Source organism: Rhopilema esculentum, chromosome 18 (assembly GCF_057945365.1).
Source record: "Rhopilema esculentum isolate cy_ngs chromosome 18, ASM5794536v1, whole genome shotgun sequence".
NCBI lineage: Eukaryota > Metazoa > Cnidaria > Scyphozoa > Rhizostomeae > Rhizostomatidae > Rhopilema > Rhopilema esculentum.
The window spans coordinates 6,395,140-6,412,876 of NC_142832.1; the positions used below are offsets into that span (position 1 = coordinate 6,395,140).

The window sequence follows — 17,737 nt, forward strand, 5'->3', positions numbered from 1 at the left end:
AAAATATCATAAAAAGTAATAAAAACAGTAATTCTAAAGGTAAGCAATTTAAATACGCTCCTTGACCCAACGCTTTTAGCTGATTACAGAGAACTTCAAAATTTGTTCTTTGAATTCTGACTGTTTTTTTTCTGGTGAGCCACGCAATATTAAAATTTGAAATGAAAGCAAACTTTTATTCTACGCACTTTTATTTAAAATATCCCATGGAACTATGCTTTTCAGTTCTTTCGTCCTTAAAAAAGTTAATTTTTCTTGCTTTTTCAGTTGCAAACTGATCAATCATATTGTCGTAATCAATTTGTCTTGCTAGTTCGTGCTCGATCGGAAGAGTCATGAGGCTTGATAGTCTGTCTTGAGTCATTGTTGAACGTAAGCGGTTCTTTATTAATGCTAGTTTGCTGAAAGAGGCCCCAAAAATATAATATAGCTTTAGGCAACGAGTCTAAATGCAGACATAACTCACTTGAACGGGCCATAGATTAAACAAGATTATATGGGTTACTTAATTTTTTATCAGGGCTCCCTTCCACCAATAAGTACGATTTTATGAAACTCAGGGAAACTCAGCTTAAAATATGAATCCGTAAAATATTTGATCCAAGGTTTATTCAGCTTTTCTCGGGGCCCCAGACTCAATAAATAAAGCTGATAGGCCTTAAATTCAAACAAGACTAAGTGGACGGACCCAATGAAATTACTGCCATCATTTTCGATATTAACAAATAAATCTTTGAATGCATTTTCAGTTTCTCAAAAAAAATTTCAGAATAATTTGGGGGCCCCTTTTAGGCCGAGGCCCTGGGGCAAATTGCCCCCTGCCCCACTCTCTGCGCCACTGCTTACATACTTACATACACCTTCCCCTTGCATTGTTAGATAAAAGTTACATATATAACATCATCAATAAAGGGCTCCGACACAGGTTGGAAAGCAAGGGGGGGGGGGAATTTAAAATTTAATAGGAAAATTTAAAAGCCATTACAAAAAAATTAAAAAAAACTCTTCTGTTTCGCGAAAATTGGGGTGGGGGGGCATGACCCGCCGGTCCCCTTCGTCAGAGGCCCTGTCAATTTCTGCTGTAGAATTACAAAATATTACAAAATTTTAACTATAGCTTTTTGGAAAGGGTCTCCCCCAAAGCCAATCTGATGTGGATCATGTGACTAAGCAAAGCCACACTTCCGCATTGATTGGAAAGGGAAAGATGCCAGGTCGCAACGTCTGGCATCATATTTAAAAAACAGCTTCATTTTTTCTAGCGACAAATCCGTAGGGAAGATTTAAAATTAGAAATATCAATTTGGATGTCCAGATTTTGCACAGCGACGATTTTGTTGGTCACATTGTTTATGAATGGGCAAGCTTCTGCAGGTATGTCACCATTGCGAGAAACCGTAATTTGCTAGTTGTCCACTCTAATATTTTCATTTCCTTATTTCCAATTATTTTAACTTGATCAACGAATGAATGCGTTGTATGACTCAGTGTGAATCGATTTTTGGAAATCAAATCCTATTAGTTTTAACATTGCCGGTTTTTGTTCCCGATCATTCGTTAGTGCAGTAGACCCTGAATTGAATGGCCTATATGCCGTCGAGGCATCACCGACCACTGCTATGGAAGTAAAAGGTCTACTGGCATCAGCTGCCTGGATCAAAATCGATGATTGTAAGACCAATTTCGCACAACGTCTTAAAATGGATCCGTAGTTTCCTATATAGGATTGAATCATTGGAATAAATCTATTTTGTATTGTTATCCCATTTTTGTGAGTATGATGGGGAAGTTATTGTATTGAAGGCCTAGGCCTGCAATTTCTTTGGCAGCTTCCGCTTTTCACGATGCAATTTTTTTCAATGGCATATCCAATTTCAAAATATAGTTGCAGGAATCTGCTGAATACTTCCGGGGCGGGGAAAAAGAAGGTGGATTAATGGTGGGTTCAGATTCACGCCGGGTTGGGGGGTCTTAAGCCCCTTAAAATAAAAGGAAATCCTTTGTTCAGAATGTTCTTATTGAAATCTCTTTTGTTCCTATTTTTCTCAAATAATTCTAGCCTCCCTACGGCACTGTCCACATGTCCCCCGCATTTTTTAAAACGAAAGACATGCCCAATTATTTTCTGGAAATTTTCCAACATCATTTCCAAAATCCATTCGTGTTGCTTGCAAACCGTAGAAATTTAATAAAATATGTCATTACAGGATCGCAGCCTTTGAGAGTGCTGCACGCTCCACTGCCCCAAAATGATTTTCTAAATGTAATTTTACCAGGAGCAATACCAAAAAGCCATAAGATCAACCGATTGGAGCCAGGACTAATACTATATGACTTCAAATTATATTTTTTCATCATTATGGAATTACACTGTGATCATATTACACTGTATGGAATTAGAAGCAGTTCAGGAGATACGGCAACCCAGTTAGAAATTAATTTGGTTATTACGTCCCTGTAAATTTCAAATAAAAAGTTGAATATGTAATACCTCTCTCGACCTGAACCGAAAAAGTGGATTAGAGACAAGAGTTTTATCACATAAAATAATTTCTATTCTGTGGTTTAATATCAGATGAACGTGTTATGATGATTCCTTCAGTGGGTCTTCCCCCTAAAATGTATGTTTCAGTTGAATTGTATGTAAATCTACACTTGAATTAACACATTACCACCCTTGATTGAGATTGATGTCCTTCAAGGATCCTATCAAAGAACCATATTTTTCATTTTATTTTGCAAACCAATTATTGTTTTGGACGTAAAATTGGGATGTATAGTAGATTTCTTTATGTAATATATCTTTTCCTTTATTTTTACATGTTCTGCAAATTCATTTGGAAAGTTTTGTTTTTTGCAGATTTTGTTTCTCCGCCTATCTTTTCCTAAGTTGATCCTAGAAGGCTTTTTCTAATAATAACTCGTTAAATTTTCTACACCTTATAGAGTGCTCATTAATGCGTTTTTTTTAGGATACTTGTTTCGTCTTGAAAAGGAAGGGACAACAGTGGCAGCATGCGTTGGGGGCAACTTAACCCTAACTTGTGAGGGCTCAAATGGATCAAAATTTATATGGAGCCTCAACGGGCTAACAATAAGCCGACATGATTATAAATTAATTCAAAAGAACAATTCCAGCCAGCTTGTGATAAAAGAATATAGAGCAGAAAATGCTGGTTTGTATTCTTGTGAAGAACTTGATCAGCGAGGAGTCAGGAGCTCTAAAACAAATCTCAATGTTGTAACTCATGCAGGTAAGGTGACGTTGGCTTGAAGGTTGCCATGCTTTGTGGTAGCTGTTTTCTAACGCGATGAGAAATGCAAATACGATATTAGGCCGGTTTGATAATTTGTTCGCAAAGCATGCCGGTTGCGCAAGCTCCACACTGTTTTGGACAAGCTATTTTACGTATGGGCTAGTATTTTCCATCTCGTATATATAAATTGTTACACGAATGCGTTGGAACATAATTTGAATAAAATCTAGTAAATTTTCTAGTAGTGTTTTTGAGCCAGTGCAGAGGCGTTGTGGCTCCTAGAAAAGGGCCATGAAATAATAAAATGGGTGCCAGCTCTTTTGTATCGCATCTCCAATCACAAACCACAGGTCGCCAAATATGGCTAAATAAAAATTAAATAGTTACCAGTTTTGTAGTCCACGTTTGATACAAACCCAAATAGAAAACCTACGTGCACTGCGAGCGAAGCGGGCAGAAAAATTTTGCGGCCACTCCCTGTAGATTAGCTTGAAAACATTTCAGAGTATTTCTTGCAGTCATTTTCTCGCAAATGTTTTAGGCTTACTTTGTTGCCTTTCGTTAAAATTCACTCCTTAAAATGGATTCCTTAATTCAAGAGGCACAAGAGGCCCCCTATACCTCGAAATCCTGGGGTAATTTGCCTCTCCTTGCCCCCCTCTCGGAAGCCCTGTTTATAATCTACGCATCCCTTTCATGGCACCCTGTTAGTTTATGTTTACCTCCAAGTCTCTAATTCTAAATTATAAACTTGAGTCTACATTTCAAAAAGGGATTTTTTTACCAAGAAATTTCTCGCATAAAATGTTTTCCTGGGTTTTACAAACTTATTTGAAAGGGGCGGACCCGGGAAATCTCCGGGGTTTCGCCTAGCCACAACACCCCTGAGCCAGTGAATAGTTTGAACGATTTCATATGCACAACAGAGAATCTTTAATGCGGATGCAAGTATAAAGATGCGGTCATGGGTGTGGCTTCTAGAAGTTGCTTACAGCACAATCCCAGTTCCTAAATTTTCTCAGGACGGCCCCCCTGTTAATAATGATACACCATTTTTTTGCCGAAATTGCCTACCTTTATGACACTCTTGCTGGTATCAACAAGATCCTGTGCGTTAAATCAGTGACAAGGAATAAGGAAAGAAGTGAAACTTAGCTGGAAATTCAAACTTGCAATTTTCTAATGAAACAGTTTTTATCGCCATTTATGATAGAACAATAGGGTGTATTACAAAATTTGCAATTTTCCATGTAAACCCTCAGACCTACTCAATTAGCCTCTGTCTAACTTTGCGAAGGCTACAACAGAGGCTGTAGCAAAACAGAGGCTCAAAAGAGTGTACTTTATCTACAAGAAAAATTACAGCTAAGCAGGTGTAGCACTTGCCAGTCATCCCCCCTCCGGCCCTTCCCTGATCGACTCTCACTACCAATCCCTAATTTTTCCTTGCAGCTTTTAATGCATCAATACGAATCGTTCATCACCAATACTACGAAGATCATCTCTTCTTCATTCAGTTCACTGTACCTATTGACGATAAATTCCCCTCCAGTTTATCGTACGCTATCGAATACAAATGCGATTCATCATTCGACATCTACCCGCTATGTGTGACTCGCTGGCAGTCAGTTTCACGGTGCGACTCCAATACGACTAATTCACGCACATACTACAATTGCATCTTACTTCATAGCAAAGTCTTACTTAATTTTCAATATCAACTACGAGCAACAGTCAAGACAGCTTGTGGCAGATCGGAAAATACGACCCGATTTAAAGTTGAAATACCAAGTGAGCTATTCCTTTTTACTTTTGAATTCAATTTGAAACACGCAACTCCTACTAAAAGTAGTTAAAGCAACCAGCAATAATTGCATTGGCTGAAAATCAAAATGCTAAATAATTTAGGCCCAGAGACTGAGCCTTGCGGCTAGGTATAGCTGTAGCCTCCTTTCGGACTGAAATGCAAACCTCTTCATGAAATCTTTATGAATATGAAGCTTTCTTCATGAAATTGTCTTATTTGAATATCGTAGGCATAGACCGAATAATTTTAATCTGTTTCTATGTAAAGACCTGAAAAATACGAATAACATACTACAGTGGCCTATTTTAGCCTACCCGCTTTTCATTGATGTTAGGGCCTATTTTTTCTATTTCATTAGATTTCAGCGAACCAGTGCAAGATTTGAAAGCGTTTGCTGTCGATCATCGTACAGTGAAGCTTTCTTGGAAAAGAATTGATCTTCTCCGTGATGTTGGAAACTTCAGAACCGAAAGCATTCAAATGATTATTAAAGTCCTTATTCAGTCGGACAATGCATCAAGATACCAGGTTTGAAACAGCCTTTAAATTCACTTTGAAGTCAATACGGATAGGCAACTACTTGCGGAACTGGAGGCTCAAGCCCATCCTGGTAGAGAGGCTCATCCACCCTTGGTACTTTCTAAATGAAAAGCAACTTTTCGAAAACAAACGAAAAAAGAGTTTTTTTCCCAAAATTTTTTAAAACCTCTACCTATTGCTGAGACTGAAATGCATCATTATAGCTTGATTTGAACAAACATATTTCTATAGCAATGTTATCATCTCGATTCTTGAGCCAAGCGAAAATAAAAAATCGGTACCTGCATTAACATAACTTAGAGCAGCCACTCCTCTTTCTTCGAGACCACTCTTTTACTGCTAAATAGTCCTTCAAGTCCATTCAATTATTTTTCGTTATCCTCCTTTATTAATGGTTTGATAGTATTGCTCTGAAAGCAGTTTGCTACAACATTAATTTCTTCCAGGCAAGGACCGCGGAACTGGGGGACTACGGGGGTTTTACCCCCAAATTTCTGCATATATACTTTAAACCATGCAAAAAATCGTCCTGCTCTTGGTTTTTAGCATGTTTAACCCCCTAAAACGTTTTAGCCCCCTCAATATGTAGAATGCTCCGCGGTCCATGCCTCCAGGAATAGGTTTTTAAGGTCAAAATGCACAAGTAGAGCGTATTTTATCCTATGACACAATTTGATAAGAGTTTTTATTAGACAAGATATAAACAAATTGCTGTACCGTTCGCATGATACTTTGACTTGCTGTAATAAGAGATAATTGATGGTGTTCTGCTCTATGCTGCTCAAAGCTGTTCCAACGAAAACTGAAAGGGGTAGATCTGTTTATATAGTTTGCCTTGCGGGCAAAGAATTGTGAATTTCGATATTTCTATCTTCTCGGATTTCTCGGCCAGATCCAAGGTTTCTCTTTGTAGATAAACGACTCTTATACAAATCAGGTGTATTGTATATTTTCTATTTTCTCTCTTCTATCTTAAATCAGCATTATTGCATAATGTTTCTTTATCAAAGTCTATCATGCTGAAGCCATCGGTGAACACAACATTGCTTCATGGCTTTCTTCCACTGAGGAATTATACCTTTGTCGTAACCTACCACCTTATCGTGTCCGGTCTGCCGTTGCCATCATCCAAGACTGCTGCCCCCGTCACTGTCCACATGCCAGACATAGGTGAGTATTCTTTGATACGTTTTACGAAACAGAGGCTCAACCACTGACCTTCCAGACTAGGGAAATGGGGGGTTATGAATATGTGATATTTCCCCTACAGATAGACGACTTTTTTCACCAACTGAAGATTTACCGACCATCTTATAAATTATCCGGAGGGGGAGTGTCACCCTGCACGCTAGCTACGCCCCTGGGCTCAACTCATGAAAAAGAAATGGCGTGAAATATGAAAAATGTCCGTTGTTTCCCCCGATGTCTGGAATGTTCCTGTTTCGTACTTTAAGCGGAAGAATGAAGGGTTGGGTGACTAGGGGACGTCCAGAATTAATTTAACGTGGCTGCATATATGATTTTGGATGTTCTTGAAAATAACCGCCACTTTTTTCATGCTCCTCGCATCTTATATTGAAAAATTTTGTTGATTATTTGACATGCGTTGTAGGCCTAAACTAGCTGTAAATGAGCTACTTTTTAGCAGTCCAATTTAAATAATTTTTTTTCCAGTTACTCGAAGTCAACCAGCCGTCAACGCCAGTTGTGTTCCATTATTCAATGATACATCAAAACTTTTTATCATTTCATGGACGGTAAGTGACAGTGAGCTAGATTTTACTGGCCTGTGAAATATCTTTCCAATATTTGAGCCTGTATACCTTGATCGTGCTTCAGCAGCACTTGGCCTTTTCTGTCAGTTGAAACGCAATATTACTCTGGAGCACGGGACACAAGGAGCTGTTGCCAGTATTATCCAAGATCACGGGGGCACAAGGGGCAGTTGCCCTCCATTGCCCTCAGGAATACCAATTTTCTTTTCAGTTGCTATTTTTTACCCTTTCTTGGTGCTTTTCCTCCCTAGCCTACATCTTTTGTCCTTCTACCTTTGCAGTATCGTTTAGTTGAGTCAAGAAAACCCTGGGTACCAGAGTCTCAGCGAGTCAAAGGATAAAGAACGGGGGAAGGAATATGAAGAACGGGGGAAGGAATATGAAGAACGGGGGAAGGAATTGCGAAGGGGAATGGAAAAGGAAAAGGGAGAGACAAGCCTCCCCTTTCCTCTTCCATTCTCCTTCGCAATTCCTTCTCTCGTTCTTCATCCTTTGACTCTCTAAGGCTCTTGCACTCAGGGTAAGTCACGAACTCTACAGAACTCAGAAAATATAGCCGTCACTAACACGTTCGACGTGCGCTAGGAAGGCCGACGACAACAACAAAAAACAAACGCCCCACACACAAACCCCGCCCTTTTCATTGCTTTGTAAGGAAGATTTTCAAAGGGGTTTTGTCCAGATGAAGGCTATACACATTTACAACATTTGAACACTGCTTGGACCTGAAATTGTTCCTGTCAGTCGCTTAACCCGCATGCGAACTGGGTCTACCTTACCACATAGTATTTCAAACCGCGTCCCAGGTTGTTATATAACGTTCTACACTAATGCTATATAACGTTATATAACATTCTATTCGCTCACAGAGCCCTCCCCCTCTTCGGTCTAGTTTTTAGCCAGGGAAAGTGCAAAAGAAGGCCCTCACAAAAAATTTCTCAAAAACAGCAAAAAGTAGAAGAGGGCTATTTTAGCATTTACAAGGGCTATTTTGGCTCAGTCGCCTTGAGCACCCCCTCCCTGAGCTGTACACCTCTTCTCTTTATCATTATAATTATACTCTCTCTATTATGTTGCTAGATTCCTGCAACTCCTCGAAATATCGGACAGAACCTGGAGACTAAAATCTCAGTTTCTTTCTCTGGAACTCAGATGTTCTTTACCGTTTACCAGAAACCTGAAACGTCTGAAACTTTCACGTTTGATGCAACTGCAAATACCAATGTTGAAATTAACATTTGCAATAAAGCTGGATGCAGTAATCCTACAAGTACAGTTTGTCTGTATGCACAAACACAGAAAGAAAATTCTGGGGGTAAGAAAATAAAATTTCTGGCGTTTCTATATTACCATTGCTTCGAGATGGCGTTTGCTCTATTCAATATTTTCCCACAACGTCAATAACGTTTAGAGACAGAAGGAAAAGCAATCATCATCCTACACTTGAAGATAATAATTTGATATTCTGGAGCCTTGAAACCATGTCTCGATACCATGCCGAATAGCCCCAAAATGAGGCTTATTGTAAAAGTATAAATACTAAAGTGAGAATCAATTGGTGACATATTTGAATTAAATTTCATGAAGCATTTGAAGTAAATTTCAGTTCAAGATCTTGAGGCAGAGAGGACCAGAGAGACGCGACTCGTATCAATCACAACCGAATTCCTTTCGTCAGCACTGGGAACCAATTAGCTACATTCTTCTACAAAAAGCTTTTCTTAAAAAAAACTGCTACAGCATATTCATACATATATGCACATTAACAATAAATAACAACAACCAATCAGCTAGAAGCATGTAAGACCAAAAACCAATAGAAAGTGTCCTTTAGGCTTAAAGGCAATCTGTCTTCTTGTGGATTGGTTAACGAGAACAATAGCTGGAACAATAGCCTAAACACAATTTCAGCGCTCCGCCATATTTTTTACAATGCGATAAATTAAAGGGGGACTGGAAACAATAAATAATCCCTTTGTTCTTATAATCAATCAACGTCGTGACAGATTGCCTTTAATAGAAACATTGATCATGACCAACTAAATGAATGTCCCGGATGGAAAGTCATTGCCAAATATTGTCAATAATCTATTAACAGTCTAACTTCTTCAACAATTCGCACTTCGAAAATTTTATTCACTTTTTTCACACTTTGATCAGTTAAGAAGACTGTCTAGCATCTATTCTTATTGTCGCCAAATATTAAAGCTACATATCCTATTTACAATATAATGATAATATTTATAATATAATGATTGAATATCTATTACATTATTCTAGAGATAAATATGAAATAATATATATTACTGTTACATGTGCTAGCTTGAATAGCAACGCCCAGGGTGTATATGAAGGGAGCTGTGAATGTGATTACTCCCCCCCCCAGTTTTTCATCAGTTTGTCGTCAGTATAGGCTGGAAGGCCAAGGTCTTCCCTTGACAGTGTCGTCTCAATTGTCAATCTGAAATCACAACCAGGAAGGAACTTGCAATTCTTTGAAATTCGATAAATGATGGAAATTTCACCACGTGCTTATTTTAATTCTTTCTTCGAGATTCTGATCGTCCATCGTTACTAAATGAAAATTATTCTGATTTAGGGAGAGAAAACACCCTGCTGCTTACTAGCTGCATCGTTGGCCTAGCTATTCTGGTTATCGTGGTAATTGCCAGTTTATATTATTTGAAAAAACGGTACGTATGTGCTTGCAAACCAAAGTAATTAATTTCCCAAATTCATTATCAATTCAAGGATTCAAAACCTGTGTTGGGGAGACAAGCAAGAGAAAGTTTTTTATGAGTGAGGCAACCCTCCGTCCTGGAGTCAAAAAGCATGTGCATGGAACGAAGTTATTATTATCCATGCTGTCTTACTCCAGGAGAGAGGGTTGCCTCACTCATTGAAAGATTTTCGCTCGCTCGTCTACCCCCAACGAACCCAGTGTTTCAGTTTTGAAATCGAGAAACTGCGTTTTGACAAAACAAAACAGGGGATGGCCAGGCTTCATTAGATTGCTAGTAACGTTCGAGTGGCTTGTAAAATCTCTAATCTGTTTGGATCCAAACTGCAGCAATACACTCATTTTTTGTAAGAAACAGGTTATAAGAAACAGTAGGCTCAATTTTTCGAAAGTTAGTTTAAACAGCTTTTTAGGGGGGCGACGCGCCCTCTCATGCCCCCTATTGACATCGGCTATGTATTGCAATGATGAAAATGATTAAGTAAAACGAATAAATAAAGAACAAGGACCACGAGGGGCAAGTTTCAGTAAAAGGGCATTTGAAAAAAATCCCAGCTTCTGCCAATTCTTTTGTAAATGTCATTTTATTTTGATGTTCTGAAAGCATCTCGTTTATGGGCTAACTGCTGTCATAAGAAATGTTTTTAAAAGTTTTGAGAAATTTCGTCGTGAATAAGGCACTACAGTAAGGATTTCATGTGAATCTTTTTGATAATTACACAAGGCCAATGTCAAAAGCACTTTCATGAAAAGGGCATTTTGGCCCCCTTGCCCCCTTGCTATAATATTTTATATATTAAATTATATTTTCCTATCAAAGGGCAAGGGGAGTGGTCTTCCGCCCACCTTCTCCGGCGTCGAGATTTTCAGATTAATTTTATGAAGAAATATGCCATGCAGCTTGTATCTGGTTACAGGATTTACCTGTGAGCGAACGACGCTCGCTCTTCGTGCATTTTGGCGGGGATCGCCTAGCCAAAAAGGCAGAAATGCATAATACAAGCAAGGAAGGTCTTTGCCAAAGCTGTTTTAATTATATTGACGATTATCTGTAAATGGATGGCAAGACTTCTTGTTCCTATTTATGAACCCAGTCCAAATGCAGTCAAAACCTTGAGAGATTAACATGCTGTATCAAATTTTTTACAGAGGCATTAAAGCCCTTTGTGAAATTCAATATCCGTTGAGCAAATATGCTTGTGGAATCTCAGAGTTTGGCATCGACCATACTTCAAAGCCAAGATGATCTCAGCGGCACCTTTCATATTTCGCAAACGATGGGAACATTTAAGACCGAATTTGAACATTTACGCACGGGCTTTAGGGTTGTTCAACTTAAAGAAATTATAAAACTTAACAATTATTTCACCCTCCTTTTAGAAAATGCAAAAGAAAAAAAGAAAATGAAGATATCAAAGTAAGTTTCCAATCCATATTTTTATGTTCCTGTTGCGATTTTATGCTTTCGTTTCTTTCTGATTGTTTACAATTTTAATCCACACTTTCGATTCAGCCAGAACTTTTGCAAATTTCCCATGCGAATCGTTGATATCTTAATTTTTCTGCGTGTATCCCTGTGTTTAAAATGCTGAGATTGATCTCTTTATCAAGTAAAAAGAATGAAACAGTATTTCCTCCAAAGAACGCAAGGCGTTTCTTTCAAAATCCAAATTTTGGATACGGCGTTTAATACAAAATGAAAAGTTTGTCAAATGCAAAAAGACAAGAAAAGTGCGATGAAAAGTGATAAAAACAGACTCTAAACAATTTTTTAGTTTCCAAGAAACACGTAATAAAGATTGTGCGAATATTTGTTCAAAGTTTGTAAGAGATGTGTTCACGTTTTGGAAATGTCAATATCCCTGTCTCCATCAGAGACCTCTTCTCATGCCATAACAACTTCCATAGCTTTCGGATAGTAAGCGTATTAACTATTCGTTACTTCTTGTATGGTGAGTTTTCTAATGAACGCCGCTTATCAAGATGCGGCGTTTATCCGAGCGCGGCGTTTTTTACAAATGGCTGAAGGTGCGGCGTTCAATATAGGGAGGCGTTAATTAAGGGCGGCGTTCATTAGTGGAAATACGGTAATTGTTTTGGAATGTTAGAAAGTCACATAACCCAGTTTCGAAGCATAGGATTTGATTGACACCAGGAACAAATCTTTCCTAGAAGTGTGTAGGCTCAGAAGAGAAGTATTTGTGTCGATACAGATAGCTTCTTGAAAACGAATTTATTGCAGATCGACTGCTCCTTTTTGATCAAAGATTGTCTGTATATTTTTAAAATTTTGAATAATTTCTGTTCATACATACTTTTAGAGGTCGTGGTACTGCAAATAGGAAAGTAAATGTCTTCCGTGATGGAATAGCATGCTAAAATATAAAAGAGACCCTACTTCCGGTACGAAAAATAACTTACCCCAAGTTAAAAAGTTGAAATTAAGAATCTCTTAAGAAACAGTAAGTGCTAAAATTTGCCGCAATTTTTGTTTTCTGTAAAAGATGATTGTACTCAACAAACAAGTTATTTCTCGTTCATTTAGATTGTGTATCCGTCTGTATGGCATCAATATGACGAACCAGTTCCTCAAGTACAGAACTATGTTGATTTGTCAAGAGCAATGGTTATATAGAATCGTCTCTGGATGGAGCTGCAGTTGGAGTTTAAGACGCATAATATGCTGACACCCTACTTGGTTTTCGTCGTATTTTAAAAAAGGCGGGTTTCTCCGACCTCCTTTTTCTTGACCAATCACTTTGTAGAATCACTATTGTGCGGAGTCAAGAAACTGTCTTTCATTCGTTTGAGCAAACTCTGAAAGTTTTTCTCAGAAAATAACAAAGATACTCAGAAAATGAGGCAGGCTCATTTACCCAGCTAAAGGCCTTGGAATGTTTTCCTACTCGTTAGTTAATTTTCAAACAAACGCAATTTCTTCCAATTCGTCATAAGAATACGGTGCTACGAATAACCAACAAAAGCTCTTCTATACACAACGTTATAAAAAGAAGTCACAACGTGAAAGATTTTTACATCCAAATTACAACCCTAAGTTGTTCTCATGTCTTGGCACTCCCTTAAATAACCATTGGAATCATGACTTCCCAATTACAGTCGAATTTCCGACTAATTCAAACAATTTCAATTTATAGGGGGGGGGGGGTGGATGTGACACCCCACACAACCAGCATTTACGTACCAAGCAAAACATATCCTCTCCGTGAGCTCTATGTCCAGAGTTTATGCCAACCTGATGTTCAACTTATTTCTTGAAGTAGAGTCGTTTTTTGACACAGCTAAAATTGCCAAAGCCGACAATGACAAAACATGAAATTTCTTCCAAACCTGGAAATGTTTGTTTCAAATGAGAAATTATAAATATCGTCTACAAATATTTGAATTGGTTTTAAACTATAGAACTAAAATTTTCACTGTTAGATAATTTTTCGCTATTAATTTCAGTCGCTTTAAGCATACATGTTTTTGTACATTTCGATTACACTTTCAATCGTCATAAATTATTTTTATTGTATGAATGTTATAATAACACCAGCCTGATGTTCAACTCGTTTCTTGAAAAAGAGTCGTTTTTTATACAGCTAACATCGCCAAAGCTGACAAAAAAGATAATAAATTTACTCCAAACCTGCAAATGTTTCGAAGGAGAAATTGTAAATATTATCTAAAACTATTTTCCGCAAACAATTGAATTGGTTTTAAACTATGGAACTAAATATTGTCACATTTAGCTAATTTTACGCTATTAATTTCACTTGCTTTAAGCATACAAATTTTTATGCATTTTGATTACATATTCAATCGTCATAAAATCTTTTTATTGTATGAATGTCATAATTACACACACCTTGATTATTTGTTGCCCCTTTTTTTATTTCTCACTAAGAAAGCTGAACTTTGCTGATATACTAAGGGGTAACTCGATAATTCTTTTACGAGTTTGCCCTTACCTTCTTCTTCCCAAATTTCTTAAACAATTTCTGGAAGAACCTCCTCTTTAGAATCATTTTTCTGAGGAGGTAAATATAAACAAGTAAGCTAGTAATATTTTTGAAGAAGGCCAATTCTTAAACTGACGCTGAAAAATAATTTGATTGGGCTATTCTTGAGGGGGTGCTTCTAATTTTTCTGTTCCAAGAAAGTTTTTAGAATCTGTTACAGCTATGAGAATCGCAAACTTTACTGATCGAGTTTGCCGAGTTGTTGCTCATGTTTTCGGGCTGGATTTTTGAATCACAAAAATTTACTGGCTTACAACACCCCAACACTTTTATAGCTACAAACATGAAACCGAGGCTAAATCCAACTACGCTACGTGTCACTACATTACTGAACCAAATGAACAAAACAAAAACGATGAAGCAACTAAACAGAGAAAGAACAACAAAATTCCAAAGCACAGGGGAAAATAGGCCAGGTGTCCCTTGATTATATATTTGCGCGTTTCATTATAACTGCCCTGAAGCTAAAGGATAGGTGAAAAATGGGTTTGGAACTAAATTATTAATCAACAAAATGTATCATTCTTAATACTTGTTTTAATTTTGTTGGATTGCAGACATGAATGTGCAGCAGCGAATCCCCAATTTATCTTTTTATTGCTTAATTTCCAGCGAGATCTATGGGGCTTTATAAAGTAATGAGCTCCATTTTAAGGCTAAGATTAATCAAACATACTAAAAGCATGCCTTATAAATAGCAAAATGTTTTAAACGAATGCAAAAAAATGGCTGCAAGAAATATATTTTTAGCTTATCTTAGACCTGGTTCAAACGTCGCACTTCTCATGTGCTGAACCTAACTCTGCTTGGAGCGACACTTGAGCATGTTTAGCGCGACTCCCGTTTCAAACGTCGAACTTAATCATGTCGCGCCAAATGGGTTTTAGGATTGTTACATGAAGTATCTTGGTTAAGGCGCGCAATCCCAAATATTTGTTTGAAACGCATGCGCCCTCCAAGAAAGAAATAAATTCGGGGAAGGAAATATTGAGTTCGGTACATGACAAGTTCGACGCTTGAAACCGTGCCGTGCTGGAGCCGTGCAGCTCGGCAAGCTCTGTCGATCCAAACTAGTCTGCCGCTCCTAACTAAATCTGCCGTACCAAATTGATTCAAACGTCGCGCCCCTCATGTACTTAATTCTCGAGTTAGGTTTGGCACATGAGAAGCGCGACGTTTGAACCAGGCCTAAAGGACGTGGCTCCAAAGGTTTTCTGCTTGCTTCGCTCTCCTCTTCTTTCGAATATACCTAGTGCCTCCGACAAACTCTCGCCGGCCCTTCCAATGAATCGCTAGCATAACGAGTAATCCATAAAATCATAGGCTATCGTGAAGCATTTTAGTGCTTTCTTCAAAAGTTTGTTTTTTAGTCTAATGAAGCTATCGTGCCTTTGGTGCAGCTTCTCCTGTTCCCGACACCCCTGTTTTAGGGGTTTTACACTTTTATTGCCAGCACAAGATCATTTTTGCCGTGGCTTGTTCACAAGCTTATTCTGTGGCTTGATGTTCTTATTTTTTTAGATAATTTTCGGCTCGGATGCTCTAAAGATTGTTTTTTCTTTAAGATTGGTTTTCTTAAACTACATACTACAAATTGTTAAATGACAACAAAATGACAGTTTTGCATGGCATTTAAAGTAGAACGATGATTTTCTGATAAAATCTGCTCTGTTTTGTTGACATGAAAGAAATTTTCACCAATACATTGAGTATTCATCTAATTTTTATCTAAGGGTTGACATGTTCTTACGTTGTCGATCGTTGAGGCATTATAATATTATTTGTTGAAGAACCATACTGTTTGTTCACGCTGCTGGGTGTATTGTATGGGATGATAACACAGAATAGAGATTTCCCGCTTGATCATGGCTCGATCTATATTTACTGGTTGCAAATGCACGCTTTTATCTTGCATAAACCCTTTAATTTATTTGGCAAATTGAGCCTCGATCTTCTGAAAATGTGTGTATCTATATAAAGAGTGTATCATGCATAATCAATAGCAGTTGCAAGTTCTGATTGCTAAGTTTTAACAAGAAATTTTGAAAATTCTCAGTTTCAAATGCTTGTTGGTTTTTATGAGAATTTAGCACTAATTGGTTGGAGGGAGGGGATGGGAAGGAATCGCAACATTACAGCAAACCCACGCCAATTTGCTGAATAACCAAGGGGCACCAAGGGCTCCAAAGCAGGCGTGAAAGTTGTTTGGCCAAGGACAAACTAAGTCAACTAGAGTCTCAAAGAAAAATTTTTGCATAAACATTGTTTCGTTCGGCAAAATTGAGGGGCGTGGATACGATGATATGAAATTGGCAGCCAGAGAAGCGCTAGCAACCAAAAGGTATGAGACTTTTCTATTACAAGACATACACTTTTTTATAAGAACAATTTTATAAGAACACGAGCCTCAAAACTGGTCAAAAGTTAAAAACAAATTAAGAACAAGCTGAGGCTGAGCTTCTGCAAAATGCAACTTTGAACAACTTTGTTTCTCAAAATTGAGGATTTTTAGCGATGTGTGGGTGCTTTTTCGGTGAATATTCAAATTTGTTAGCAAATTAAGGCTGTCTCACTCACTTTGTGGCTGGCAAATGAGGTCTGAACACCTCCTTTTTTGTTATTTGCGAAATAAAAAACATCAAATCAGCCTTCTGTATCAATAATATTGTCATCGTCATCGTCAACAATTATTAATTCTAGAGACATGGTGTGAATTTTGGTTTGATGCGAAGAATTTTACGACCAATGAATAAATGAAAATCTCTGTTTTTTGTCAAGTTTACTTAACTCAGCACCAGTGAAAATTCTGGGGGGGGCTACATTGAGAGGGGGGCTAAATAGAGTATTTACGGTATGTCTAAAATCTGTTGAAATATGGTTTGCTAATGAATCACTGTAATTTTCGCTATGAACAGAGACAAAAATACAGAGGTTTGATGTGGAAGAGCCGCAACACACGTGGCCATATCTCTGCTAATTCGTAACACAATTGACTTTTTTGCACATTTAGAAGAATTTCATGATGCTCTTTCAGGTCATGGGATCCAAATTCAAAAATTCTAAAAATAGATTTTTGTGATGTCATCACTTTAGAACATTATGGAAGTTTTTTGGAATTTATGTAGGAATTCGGTTCAGGCTGTTCTAACATTTTCCAAGGCTGGATTGTTCTTTATTCTATTCTTAAAATAGAAGGTGTAAGCCAAAGCTAGAGAAATTTAGACCCTGTTGGTAATTCATGAAGATTTCCATGGAGACAAAGGGGATCCAATGATTTCAAGATAAAACAATAGTTAGGGAAACATTGGGTGGGTATAGCGCTGCCATCGGAACGAAATTCATATTTGGGGGACTGCCCATTGTAATGCTATCCGTTTCCACATGTGCTGCAGCCCCAACCCCAAGGCCCCCGCTTCCGACGGCCCTGGTGTTTTCTTTATTTTGAGCTAGACCGATTATAAGGGGTTGACTGATACTCCCCACCCCAAGCAACTTCCCCCCTGTCATTCATTTGAATTCATTTTCATTCAAGCTTAAAAAGTTAATATTTGAGCTGCGATTTGTTGTTAGTCAGTACTACATTGTAAGTTGATATA

General features: G+C 37.9%; 1 protein-coding gene and 1 long non-coding RNA gene across 3 annotated transcripts; one reads left to right on the plus strand and one right to left on the minus strand.

The window, feature by feature from the left end:
• Positions 1-1,175: 1,175 nt before the first annotated feature.
• Positions 1,176-13,982, plus strand: LOC135680874 (uncharacterized). 2 transcript variants are annotated; one of them, XM_065195083.2, is made up of 10 exons: positions 1,176-1,374; positions 2,973-3,254; positions 4,710-5,048; positions 5,423-5,592; positions 6,615-6,774; positions 7,279-7,361; positions 8,460-8,694; positions 9,979-10,072; positions 11,500-11,536; positions 12,665-13,982. In XM_065195083.2, the coding sequence occupies exons 1-10, from the start codon at positions 1,308-1,310 to the stop codon at positions 12,752-12,754; spliced, it is 1,557 nt and encodes a 518-aa protein (XP_065051155.2). In that variant the 5' UTR covers positions 1,176-1,307; the 3' UTR covers positions 12,755-13,982. The 2 variants fall into 2 exon arrangements, with proteins under 2 accessions (XP_065051155.2, XP_065051156.2); XM_065195084.2 differs by lacking the exon at positions 2,973-3,254.
• Positions 12,730-17,693, minus strand: LOC148958104 (uncharacterized). Its single transcript, XR_016144865.1, has 2 exons — positions 15,330-17,693; positions 12,730-14,896 (listed from the first exon to the last, which is right to left on the minus strand). It is a non-coding gene; the product is annotated as an uncharacterized LOC148958104 (long non-coding RNA).
• Between the last annotated feature and the right edge of the window lie 44 nt (positions 17,694-17,737).